Below are 13,943 nucleotides of genomic sequence, written 5' to 3'. Positions count from 1 at the left end.
CTTCTTCTGTCTCCTAAAATTGACTGCCTTCTGGTCGTTCTGTCAGGCTCGGCTTTAACGTTTGCAACAAACTACTTTTAAACCGATTTTTGAATAGCAGGTGCTAAAGATTCTTGAATTTGGATTTTAGTTTTGAGAGATACTTAACATTTGACGTGAATTGATTAATTATTATTATATTATTTTTTTTAATAAAAGGTTTCAGTTGAGGTCCTCTCCAAGGTTTCTCATAGTCAGCATTGTCACTGGCGTCCCACTGGATGTGAATTCTCCCTGCCCACTGGGTGTGAGTTTTCCTTGCCCTTTTGTGGGTTCTTCCGAGGATGTTGTAGTCGTAATGATTTGTACAATCCTTTGAGACATTTGTGATTTGGGGCTATATAAATAAAACATTGATTGATTGATTGAGTTCACTCGCTTTGCTATTTTGAAAGCACAGCTTTGTTTACAGCAGGGCGCCCCAAACTTTTTGACTCGGGGGGCGCATTGGGTTAAAAAAAAATCTGTCCAGACGCCAGGCTGTGTGTGTGTGTGTGTATATATATATATATATATATATATATATATATATATATATATATATATATATATATATATATATATATATATATATATATATATCTTGATTGGATTATCCAGAGAATAGTGCTCGATACCGTGGTAGAGCGCGATATGTATGTGTGGGAAAAATGTCAAGACTACTTCATCTCTACAGAACTGTTTCATGAGGGGTTCCCTCAATCATCAGGAGATTTTCCTGATGATTGAGGGAAAACCTCATGAAACAGTTCTGTAGAGATGAAGTAGTCTTGTGATTTTTCCCACACCTACACATTTATATATATACATATATATTAGATTAGATTAGATTAGATAGTACTTTATTTATTCCGTCAGGAGAGTTCCTTCAGGAAAATTACAATTTTCAGCACAATCCCATTCAAGATCAGACAAACATTACAGGGGGACAGAACAGGATCGCTGACGGGTCTGCCGGCTTCCAGCGCCCCTTACAAAAAAGATGACATACAGGTAAACATGGGGGGGGGGGGAGAAAAGAATAGAAGATTAAAATAAAATAAAAAAAATCGGTCTTAGAAAGGGCCCTGTAGTGGGGGTGCAGACTGAGGCCAAGGGAAAAAAAAACAACAACTATAATATATATATATATATATATATATATATATATATTTGGGTGACCCACGATTCGATTCAATATCGATTTTTTTTTCAATTCAACATGATTCTTGATTCAAAGAACATTTTTTACCGATTCAAAAACGATTCTGTATTCATTCAATACATAGGATTTGAGCAGGATCTACCCCAGTCTGCTGACATGCTAGCAGAGTAGTAGATTTTTGCGTAACAAGCTTTTATAATTGTAAAGGACAATGTTTTATGAACTGATTGCAATAATGTAAATTTGTTTTAACTATTAAACGAACCAAAAATATGACTTATTTTATCTTTGTGAAAACATTGGACACAGTGTGTTGTCAAGCTTATGAGATGTGATGCAAGTGTAAGCCACTGTGACACTACTGTTCTTTTTTATTATTTTTATAAATGTCTAATGATAATGTCAATGAGGGATTTTTAATCACTGCTATGCTGAAATGATAACTAATATTGATACTGTTGTTGATAATATTCATTTTTGTTTCACTACTTTTGGTTTGTTCTGTGTTGTGTTTGTGTCTCCTCTCAATTGCTCTGTTTATTGCAGTTCTGAGTGTTGCTGGGTCAGGTTTGGTTTTGGAATTGGATTTCATTGTTATGGTATTGCTGTGTAGTGGTTTGTTGGACTGATTGAAAAAAAATAAAAAAATAAAGAAATAAATAAAATAAAGAAATCGCTTTGTTAAAAATGAGAATCGATTCTGAATCGCACAACGTGAGAATCGCGATTCATATTTGAAGCGATTTTTTCCCACACCCCTAACATATATATATATATATATATATATATATATATGTATGAAAGGGAAACTTGCAAAACAGGCTTGTAGGGACGAAATGGCCTCTGTGTTTTTTCCTGACCTAATGTATATTCTCCTCTACCCCGGTATTGAGCACTGTATAAAGGATAAACCACAGGACCCTCGACTCATATATACATGTATATATATATATATATATATATATATATATATATATATATATATATATATATATATATATATATATATCCATCCATCCATTTTTTACCGCTTATTCCCTTTGTGGTCGCGGGGGGCGCTGGTGCCTATCTCAACTACAATCGGGCGGAAGGCGGCGTACACCCTGGACAAGTCGCCACCTCATCGCAGGGCCAACATAGATAGACAGACAACATTCATATATATATATATATATATATATATATATATATATATATATATATATATATATATATATATATGTCTTGATTGGATTATCCAGAGAATAGTGCTCGATACCGTGGTAGAGCGCAATATGTAGGTGTGGGAAAAAAATCACAAGACTACTTCATCTTTACAGATCTGTTTCATGAGGGGTTCCCTCAATCATCAGGAGATGATTGAGGGAACCCCTCATGAAACAGATCTGTAAAGATGAAGTAGTCTTGTGATTTTTTTCCCACACCTACATATATATATATATATATATATATATATATATTTCAAGTGTGATGATGCCACGTTATAGATAGAGAAAAGGCATTTTTAGACAATATAATTTGCCCGAGCGGCTAGGAGGCACCGAGAGTAACAATCGGTAGAAAACTGTATTAGAAAGGACGGATTAAAAAAAATTAAAAATATATTTATACATTATCATCATTATTTTTATTTAACTTGGGACTTCCAGTGGGCCGGATTTTGGACGCTGGCGGGCCGGATCCGGTCTGCGGGCGGTAGTTTGGGGACCTCTGGTTCATATCGTCTACGATAATGTCATAATTTAATAATTGCAACTCCTTCCCCTGCTGTAATGTGTTGGAAAAGTTTCAAAATACATTTAAAAGTACTTAAATTGCTTACTTAACACTAAAAACATCCAAATCTTTTTGACACTTCTATCAATGCTTCCATTTGAATGTTTCTTTTTTTGCTAAATGCTCACCAGGTTCCAAAGATTCTGCGTAATCCTGCTGGGGCTGACCCTCGCCTCTCTTATCCTGGGGTTCTGACCCTTTGGGCATCTGGGTCGGAGCTGGACTAATGTTGGGAGAATGCGGGACCGCGACGGCCGGACTGGCAACGGGGCAAGGTGTGGAGGGAGTGCTTTTGGGGTGTGGACGCATGGTAGGGGACTGGTAACAGGGAGACAAGTGGGCAGTACACGCTCCAGGGGGTGAGGTGTTTCTCTGAGGAGGGTTGTAGGAGTAGGGCTTGGCAGGTTTCGACGTCCTCGACTTTGGAATGAGGTCCCCCAGATCAACCGGAGTTTCATCTGCCCGCTTCTGCATCTAAAGAAATATGACAATTACATTACGAAAGGTTGCCACTCATTTACAAACCCTGTTTCCGTATGAGTTGGGAAATTGTGTTAGATGTAAATATAAACAGAATACAATGATTTGCAAATCCTTTTCAAACCATATTCAGTTGAATATGCTACAAAGTCAACATATGATGTTCAAACTCATAAACTAGATTTTTTGCCAAAGTAGTTGGGAAAGGGCATGTTCACCACTGTGTTACATCACCTTTTCTTTTAACAACACTCAATAAACGTTCGGGAACTGAGGAAACTAACTGTTGAAGCTTTGAAAGTGGAATTCTTTCCCATTCTTGTTTTATGTAGAGCTTCAGTCGTTCGACAGTGTCCGCTGTCGTATTTTACGCTTCATAATCCGCCACACATTTTCGATGGGAGACAGGTCTGGACTGCAGGCGGGCCAGGAAAGTACCCACACTCTTTTTTTACGAAGCCACACTGTTGTAACGCTTGTCTTGCTGAAATAAGCAGGGGCGTCCATGATAACGTTGTTTGGATGATGTTGTTCCAAAACCTGTATGGACCATTCAGCATTAATGGTGAATGTGTAAGTTACCCATGCCTTGGGCACTAATACACCCCCATACCATCACAGATGCTGGCTTTTGAACTTTGCCCCATAACAATCCGAGTGGTTATTTTCCTCTTTGTTCCGGAGAGAAGTGAAGTGAAGTGAATTATATTTATATAGCGCTTTTCTCAAGTGACTCAAAGCGCTTTACATAGTGACACCCAATATCTAAGTTACATTCAAACCAGTGTGGGTGGCACTGGGAGCAGGTGGGTAAAGTGTCTTGCCCAAGGACACAACGGCAGTGACGAGGATGGCACAAGCGGGAATCGAACCTGCAACCCTCAAGTTGCTGGCACGGCCACTCTACCAACCGAGCTGTGCCGCCCCAGAGACACAACGTCCTCTGTTTCCAAATATAATTTGAAATGTACACTCGTCAGACCACAGAACATCTTTCCATTTTGCATCAGTCCATCTTAGGTGAGCTCGGGCCCAGCCAAGCCGGCGGCGTTTCAGGATATTGTTGATAAATGGGTTTGGCTTTGCATAGAAGAGTTTTAACTTGCACTTGCTGATGTAGCGACCAACTGTAGTTACTGACAGTGGTTTTATGAAGTGTTCCTGAGCCCATGTGGTGATATCCTTTACACACCGATGTCGGTTTTTCATGCAGTACCGCCTGAGGGATCATGGCACCCACCTGTTCCCAATAAGCCTGCACACCTGTGGGACGTTCCACAGGTGGCGTGGCGCAGTGGGAGAGTGGCCGTGCGCAACCCGAGGGTCCCTGGTTCAAATCCCACCTAGTACCAACCTCGTCACGTCCGTTGTGTCCTGAGCAAGACACTTCACCCTTGCTCCTGATGGGTGCTGGTTGGCGCCTTGCATGGCAGCTCCCTCCATCAATTGTGTGAATGTGTGTGTGAATGGGTAAATGTGGAAGTAGTGTCAAAGCGCTTCGAGTACCTTGAAGGTAGAAAAGCGCTATACAAGTACAACCCATTTATTTATTTAATGTACACTCGTCAGACCACAGAACATCTTTCCATTTTGCATCAGTCCATCTTAGGTGAGCTCGGGCCCAGCCAAGCCGGCGGCGTTTCAGGATATTGTTGATAAATGGGTTTGGCTTTGCATAGCAGAGTTTTAACTTGCACTTGCTGATGTAGCGACCAACTGTAGTTACCGACAGTGGTTTTATGAAGTGTTCCTGAGCCCATGTGGTGATATCCTTTACACACTGATGTCGGTTTTTCATGCAGTACCGCCTGAGGGATCATGGCACCCACCTGTTCCCAATAAGCCTGCACACCTGTGGGATGTTCCACAGGTGGCGTGGCGCAGTGGGAGAGTGGCCGTGCGCAACCCGAGTGTCCCTGGTTCAAATCCCACCTAGTACCAACCTCGTCACGTCCGTTGTGTCCTGAGCAAGACACGTCACCCTTGCTCCTGATGGGTTCTGGTTGGCGCCTTGCATGGCAGCTCCCTCCATCAGTGTGTGAATGTGTGTGTGAATGGGTAAATGTGGAAGTAGTGTCAAAAAGCGCTTTGAGTACCTTGAAGGTAGAAAAGCGCTATACAAGTACAACCCATTTATTTATTTATATAAGTGTTTGATGAGGGCTTCACGGTGGCAGAGGGGTTAGTGCGTCTGCCTCACAATACGAAGGTCCTGCAGTCCTGGGTTCAAATCCAGGCTCGGGATCTTTCTGTGTGGAGTTTGCATGTTCTCCCCGTGACTGTGTGGGTTCCCTCCGGGTACTCCGGCTTCCTCCCACTTCCAAAGACATGCACCTGGGGATAGGTTGATTGGCAACACTAAATTGGCCCTAGTGTGTGAATGTGAGTGTGAATGTTGTCTGTCTATCTGTGTTGGCCCTGCGACGAGGTGGCGACTTGTCCAGGGTGTACCCCGCCTTCCGCCCGATTGTAGCTGAGATAGGCGCCAGCGCCCCCCGCGACCCCGAAAGGGAATAAGCGGTAGAAAATGGATGGAAAATGGATGGTGTTTGATGAACATTCCTCAACTTTATCAGTATTTATTGCCACCTTTCCCAACTTCTTTGTCACGTGTTGCTGGCATCACATTCTAAAGTTAATGAATATTTGCAAAAAAAAAAAGAAAAATGTTTATCAGTTTGAACATCAAATATGTTGTCCATCCATCCATTTTCTACCGCTTATTCCCTTTCGGGGTCGCGGGGGGCGCTGGCGCCTATCTCAGCTACAATCGGGCGGAAGGCGGGGTACACCCTGGACAAGTCGCTACCTCATCGCAGGGCCAACACAGATAGACAGACAACATTCACAGACTCGGGCCGATTTAGTGTTGCCAATCAACCTATCCCCAGGTGCATGTCTTTGGAAGTGGGAGGAAGCCGGAGTACCCGGAGGGAACCCACGCAGTCACGGGGAGAACATGCAAACTCCACACAGAACGATCCCGAGCCTGGATTTGAACCAAGAACTGCAGGACCTTCGTATTGTGAGGCAGACGCACTAACCCCTCTTCCGCCGTGAAGCCCTAAATATGTTGTCTTTGTAGCATATTCAACCGAATATGGGTTGAAAAGGATTTGCAAATCATTGTATTCCGTTTATATTTACATCTAACACAATTTCCCAACTCGTATGGAAACGGGGGTTTGTATTATTTCGGCTTTTTCAGTCACCTGTGCAGCGTGGGGGGCGTGGTGTTGCATGTCCATGCCCTGCATAGCTTTATGCTGCTGCTGCTGTTGGGCCGGATGTTGTGGTTGAGGTTGCTGTGACGGGTGGCTTTGGTGCTGATGCTGAAGCTGCTGATGCTGCTGGAGAGCATATAGTTCCTGTTGTCGTAGAAACTGGGATCGGGAGTACATGGTGGGATGCTGCATGTGGGAGGCTGGACCCCGGGCACCGTACACAGGTGGCCAAAGACCAGGCTGTTCCATCACATCTGATGAGAATGATACAAAACTGTTTTAGTGATTACTGTATAAAGATGAGTGACACTCTGATAACTTTTTGCCCCAAAGTTAAACAGATGATGATATTCTAGGTCAGGGGTAGGGAACCTATGGCTCTAGAGCCAGATGTAGCTCTTTGGGTGACTGCATCTGGCTCTCGGATAAATCTTAGCTGGCATTGCTTAACGCGATAATTATGAATAATTTCGTTGGTGCTAAAAATAACGTGCAAAACATCAAACATTCTCATGCATTTATATCCACCCATCTGTTTTCTACCGCACCTGTTCAAGAAGTCGCATTAATGGTTAGAAGTATTTTATGTCACGATGTCAAAATCAAACATGATTTGATTTTAACTAAAAAAAAATATACAAACAAAAATCGCTCACAGCGGAGGCACAACTTAGATTAGATTAGATTAGATAGTACTTTATTCATTCCGTCAGGAAAATTATAATTTTCAGCACAATCCCATTCAAGATCAGACAAACATTACAGGGAGACAGAACAGGATCGCTGACGGGTCTGCCGGCTTCCAGCGCCCCTTACAAAAAAAAGATGAGATACAGGTAAACAAGGGGGGGGAATAGAAGATTAAAATGAAATAAAAAAATCGGTCTTAGCCTGGGCCTTGGAGAGGGGGTGCAGCCTGAGGCCAAGGGAAAAAAAAAAACAAAAAAAAAACTTGGTGCTAAAGAACAAAGCTCACGCATAAACAGACTAAGAATGTAAATCAAACAAATCTTACTTGGCATGGCATGAAGCACGAAACTATGGCAAGGCATGAAACAAGTCAACACAGGGCGAGTGACTGGCAAAGACGAGCTTAAATGCTGCCTCTGTTTAGTGCTCGGGAAGCAGGTGAGCGGGGGGGGGGTTTTGTCCACCAGAGACAGGTGGACAAAATGAGTAACCAAGGAAACCAGACAAGGGAGTGGAAAAAAAACAGGAACTTAAAGAGTCCAAAGGACAAACAGCACATGGGCAAACAAAAACATGATCAACAGATATGACATTTGATTTATTATTGGTTAGCTTCAGAATAACAATGTTATTAAAAAGAATAAGAGACTTATTATACTCTAAAAATGTTGGTCTTACTTAAAAATGCACGCATTTAGTTGTATTCAGTGTTAAAAAATATGATATGGCTCTCACGGAAATACATTTTTAAATATTTGGCTTACATGGCTCCCTCAGCCAAAAAGGTTCCCGACCCCTGTTCTAGGTTGACTGAGGCCCCGTTTATACTAAGGGGAAACTTATCCCTGTTCATACACACAAAATGGTTGTTTGTCAACAGGTGCAACACAACCTAAAGCAGGGGTCTCAAAAAAAATGTACCTGGGGGGCCACTGGATGCAGAAACTGGGTGAGGCTGGGCCGCAAGATAAGATTTCTTAAAAATATAGACTATGTACTTTTTAATGAATTCACCTTCTTTGAATGGCTTTCCCGCCCTAGCAACATACTTTCCAACCTCGCGATATTTTCGGTAAACATCCGAATATCAGTGCACTTCCCAACAATCTCCCAAAGCGTTCATTTTCCCGGTTTTCACCCGGACAACATTATTAAGAGCGTGCCGTGAGCGTCCTTCACAACCTGCCGTCTCGTCCGCTTTTCCACCATACAAAGGGGGTGACTGCAAGACATACTTGGTCAACAGTCATACAGGTCACACCGAGGGTGAACCCACACCAAACAAGATTGACAAACACATTTTGGAAGAACATCCGCACCGTGACACAACAAACCCAACAGAACAAATACCCAGAATGCAGCCCTAACTCTTCCGGGCTACAATAGGGGGTGGGGTTGGGGGGAGCGGGAGTGTATATTGTAGCCCTGAAGAGCTAGGGGCTGCATGGGATTCTGGGCATTTGTTCTGTTGTGTTACGGTGCGGATGTTCTCCCAAAATGTGTTTGTCATTTTTGTTTGGTGTGGGTTCACAGTGTGGCGCATATTGTAACAGTGTTAAAGTTGTTTATACGGCCACCTTCAGTGTGACCTGTGTGGCTGTTGATCAACTATGTCTTGCAGTCGCTTACTGCGTCTAGATAATCTAAATACAACGTGTGGCCTGGCTGGCATGCTGTTAGTACAGGTTGCAGAGAACGCTAAAGGCAGTGCTTCCACGGTGACCCCTCAATAATGTTGTGTGGGTGATGGTCGGGAGAATGATTACCCCTGGAGGGGCACCCTAAGTCGGGAGTCTCCTGGAAAAATCGAGGGTATAAAAGTGTGACGCTCTAAAGCGCCATTCATACAAAACTTGCGGCCCGCACCAACATTAACTTTTCATATTGAGGTGCAGGCCGCAAAATAACACCTCGCGGGCCGCAATTTTGCTGAAAGGATTCAGTAGAGAACATCGACGATAAAGTTTGCAACTTTTGGTCGCTAATAAAAAAGCTTTGCCTGTACCGGAAGTAGCAGACGATGTGCGCGTGACGTCACGGGTTGTGGAGCTCCTCACATCCTCACATTTTTTACAATCATGGCCACCAGCAGCGAGAGCGATTCAGACCGAGAAAGCGACAATTTCCCCATTAATTTGAGCGAGGATGAAAGATTTGTGGATGAGGAAAGTTAAAGTGAAGGACTACAAGGACGGCGTGGCGCAGTGGGAGAGTGGCCGTGCGCAACCCGAGGGTCACTGGTTCAAATCCCACCTAGAACCAACCTCGTCACGTCCGTTGTGTCCTGAGCAAGACACTTCACCCTTGCTCCTGATGGTTGCTGGTTGGCGCCTTGCATGGCAGCTCCCTCCATCAGTGTGTGAATGTGTGTGTGAATGGGTAAATGTGGAAGTAGTGTCAAAGCGCTTTGAGTACCTTGAAGGTAGAAAAGCGCTATACAAGTACAACCCATTTACAAGAAAAAAAAAAAAAAAGACAGGGCAGTGGGAGCGATTCAGATGTTATTAGACAAATTTACTAGGATAATTCTGGAAACTCCCTTATCTGCTTATTGTGTTACTAGTGTTTTAGTGAGATTATATGGTCGTACCTAAAAGTCGGAAGGGTGCGGCCACGGGTGTGGTGACCGCCAGTGTCTCTGAGGGAAGCCACGTTTCTCAACGAGGCATAGCGAAGGCAGTCGTTGGGGCCGGGCTGAGATTATTTGTTTTCCCCTCCTCCACGGTGGAAGCGTCCCACGTTTGGGGGCGGCCAGTCGGAGGAGGCAAGAAAGTCCGCAGCTGCCTCTTTGACAGGTGCACAAGGAATGACGCAAGCTCTCCGCTCATGTCTACTTTAAGAGCCGACTTATAACCACAATTTTCTCAACGAAACCTGCCGGTTGACATGTGGTAGGGAACCATGTTTGCTTGACCGCTCTGTTCCATAGTAAAGCTTCGCCGTCATCTTTCGGGAATGTAAACAATGAAACACCGGCTGTGTTTGTGTTGCTAAAGGCGGCCACAATACACCGCTTCCCACCTACAGCTTTCTTCTTTGACGTCTCCATTATTAATTGAACATATTGCAAAAGATTCAGCAACACAGATGCCAGGAATACTGTGGAATTATGCGATTAAAGCAGACGACTTATAGCTGGGATCGGTGCTGGAACAAAATGTCCTCTACAATCCGTGACGTCACGCGTCATCATACCGCAACGTTTTCAACAGGAATCTCCGTTGGAAATTTAAAATTGCAATTTAGTAAACTAAAAAGGCCGTGTGTTGCAATGTTAATATTTCATCATTGATATATAAACTATCAGACTGTGTGGTCGGTAGTAGTGGCTTTCAGTAGGCCTTTAAAGTATTTATAGGCCGATAATATCGGCAATCTGATAGTATCGGACATCTCTAATTTTCACAATCGTCTGTACATGTAGAAGAAGGAGAAACAGGGGCGTGTCGGGATGACTCGCCTCCATATTTCCCGTGGTTAGCTCCGAGTTACGAAAACGCTTTATTATGAACCTGGCTGTGTGGGGCGCAGTCTTTCTGGTGTCACTTCCTCTCCGAACTCAGTTTGTAAACCAGGGGTGTCAAACTCAAATACAGAGTGGGCCAAAATTCTAAACTGAACAAAGCCGCGGGCCAAGGTTGAACAAATTAACCTTTTAATAGGGACCCAAACAAGTTTTGCATTGAATATTGAACAAGCAAGGCTTATATAACTTTATAGTGACATGCAAAACTGAGTTTTGTTGGTCGCAGAGGTGTATATTGTAGAGTTAGTGCTGCAAGGGGTTCTGGGTATTTGTTCTGTTGTGTTTATGTTGTGTTACGATGCGGATGTTCTCCCGAAATGTGTTTGTCATTCTTGTTTGGTGTGTGTTCACAGTGTGGTGTAACAGTGTTAAAGTTGTTTATACGGCCACCCTCAGTGTGACCTGTATGGCTGTTGACCAAGTATGCCTTGCATTCACTTGTGTGTGTGTGTAGAAGCCGCATATATTACGTAACTGGGCCGGCACGCTGTTTGTATGTAGGAAAAGCGGACGTGACGACAGGTTGTAGAGGACGCTGAAAGCAGTACCTTTAAGGCACGCCCTCAATATTGTTGTCCGGGTGGAAATTCGGCAGAATGGTTGCCCCGGGAGATTTTCGGAGGGTGGGGGGGGCACTGAAATTCGAGATTCTCCTGGAATAATCGGGAGGGTTGGCAAGTATGAGAATAAGTGTTGAATGCGGTGTTACAGCGGCACCGCCACTGAATAATACCGGCAGGCCAGCTCTAATGTTAATTTATTATTGCCTCAAGGGCCAAATGAAATTACATGGCGGCCCAAATTTTGGCCCACGGGCCAGAGTTTGACACCCATGAGCTAGATCAGGGGTGTCAAACTCAAATACAGAGTGGGCCAAAATTTTAAATGGAACAAATTAACCTTTTAATAGGGACCCAAACAAGTTTTGCATTAAATATTGAACAAGCAAGGCTTATATAACTTAATAGCGACATGCAAAATCCAGTTTCAAATAATAATAATAATAATTTAAAAAATATCAATGGCATATCGAATAAAATGTAAATAAAAATTGAATGCCTTTTTTCTATTTGCAACCTTCTGAGGTAAATATCGACAGGCTAATAATAAATTTGAAAATAAAATAACAATAATGAATAAACCAAACATTCAAGCCTTGAAGTAGCGAGAGAAAATGCATGAATAAAACGTTAATTATTGGTCAGTTTGCTGGAAGTTTCCCGGAAGAGTTAGTGCTGCAAGGGCTTCTGGGTATTTGTTCTGTTGTGTTACGGTGCGGATGTTCACCCGGATTGTGTTTGTCATTCTTGTTTGGTGCGGGTTCACAGTGTGGCGCATATTTGTAACAGTGCTAAAGTTGTTTATACGGCCACCCTCAGTGTGACCTGTATGGCTGTGGACCAAGTATGCCTTGCATTCACTTGTGCATGTGTGTGTGTGTGTAAAAGCCACAAATATTATGTGACACGCTGTTAGTACGGAGGAAAAGCGGACGTGACGACAGGTTGTGCCTTAAATGCACGCCCCCAGTATAGTTGTCCAGGTGGAAATCGGTAGAAATCCGGGAGAATGGTTGCCCCGGGAGATTTTCGGGAGGGGCACTGAACTTTGGGAATCTACCGGGAAAATTTGGAGGGTTGGCAAGTATGAGTATTAGCGGTGAATGCGGTGTTAACACCGGCGGGCCAGCTCTAATGCTAAATTGATATTGCCTCAAGGGCCAAATTAAATTACACGGCGGGCCAGAGTTTGACCAATGAGTCCATACCAAGCTAAGAGCCGCAGATTAAAAAAATACACGGCGCGCTTACCTGTGTAAAAAAAAAATTGTCCGAGGAGGGGGAACCTTAAACGCTGGTTTAGTGTGGCTGAAACAGGGCTTAGGCTAAATAATTATTTTTTAAAGGGGTTATCTGGCTTAGTGTAGACATAGCCTAAGGGTAATATTTGGACATACCAAGGTGATGGGTTGCAGGATGGGCTGGAGGTTCTGTGGGCAGGACCACCAACTGGGCAGAAGGATCCTGAGGCAAGGGCAGGACTGGCTGTAGAGGACCTGGCATTGCTGCAGAGAAACCTGGAGGCAGATTCTGGTGTAGGGCTGTATGACCTATACCTGCTTTAAAACATCACCACATTTTAGGTTATGTAGCCACTATATATGGGGAAGAAATCCAAGTACAGTGGGGCAAAAAAGTATTTAGTCAGCCACCGATTGTGCAAGTTCTCCCACTTAAAATGATGACAGAGGTCTGTAGTTTTCAGCATAGGCACACTTCAACTGTGAGAGACAGAATGTGAAAAAAAAAAAACTCCAGGAATTCACATTGTAGGAATTTTAAAGAATTTATTTGTAAAATATGGTGGAAAATAAGTATTTGGTCAACCATTCAAAGGAGGTTTTGGCTCAAAATCTCACGATACATGGCCCCATTCATTCTTTCCTTAACACGGATCAATCGTCCTGTCCCCTTAGCAGAAAAACAGCCCCAAAGCATGATGTTTCCACCCCCCATGCTTCACAGTAGGTATGGTGTTCTTGGGATGCAACTCAGTATTCTTCCTCCTCCAAACACGACGAGTTGAGTTTATACCAAAAAGTTCTATTTTGGTTTCCATTCTCCCAATCCTCTGCTGTATCATCCATGTACCCATTTTGGTATAAACTCAACTCGTGGTGTTTAGAGGAAGAAGAATACTGAGTTGCATCCCAAGAACACCACACCTACTGTGAAGCATGGGGGTGGAAACATCATGCTTTGGGGCTGTTTTTCTGCTAAGGGGACAGGACGATTGATTCGTGTTAAGGAAAGAATGAATGGGGCCATGTATCGTGAGATTTTGAGCCAAAACCTCCTTTGAATGGTTGACCAAATACTTATTTTCCACCATAATTTACAAATAAATTCTTTAAAATTCCTACAATGTGAATTCCTGGGATTTTTTTTCACATTCTGTCTCTCACAGTTGAAGTGTACCTATGATGAAAATTACAGACCGGGAGAGAGCTTTTTGGCTAATGCCAGCATAAAGTGCATTGCAGTAGTCCAGGCCACTTGAAATA

The 13,943-nt window shown here is 43.2% G+C and overlaps 1 protein-coding gene across 1 annotated transcript in view; it reads right to left on the bottom strand.

The window, feature by feature from the left end:
- The window catches only part of LOC133541530 (BAH and coiled-coil domain-containing protein 1), a 260,071-nt gene that overhangs the window by 49,930 nt on the left and 196,198 nt on the right, over window positions 1-13,943 (bottom strand). Inside the window, exons 8-10 of the mRNA XM_061884982.1 lie at window positions 12,837-12,995; window positions 6,652-6,917; window positions 3,088-3,433 (exon numbers count right to left, since the gene is read on the bottom strand). Of these exons, the coding sequence (XP_061740966.1) occupies window positions 3,088-3,433; window positions 6,652-6,917; window positions 12,837-12,995 (771 nt within the window). The remainder of the gene's footprint in view (window positions 1-3,087; window positions 3,434-6,651; window positions 6,918-12,836; window positions 12,996-13,943) is intronic.

Source organism: Nerophis ophidion, linkage group LG23 (assembly GCF_033978795.1).
Source record: "Nerophis ophidion isolate RoL-2023_Sa linkage group LG23, RoL_Noph_v1.0, whole genome shotgun sequence".
In the NCBI taxonomy this organism is placed as follows: domain Eukaryota; kingdom Metazoa; phylum Chordata; class Actinopteri; order Syngnathiformes; family Syngnathidae; genus Nerophis; species Nerophis ophidion.
This window is presented reverse-complemented; position numbering and strand designations above follow the sequence as displayed.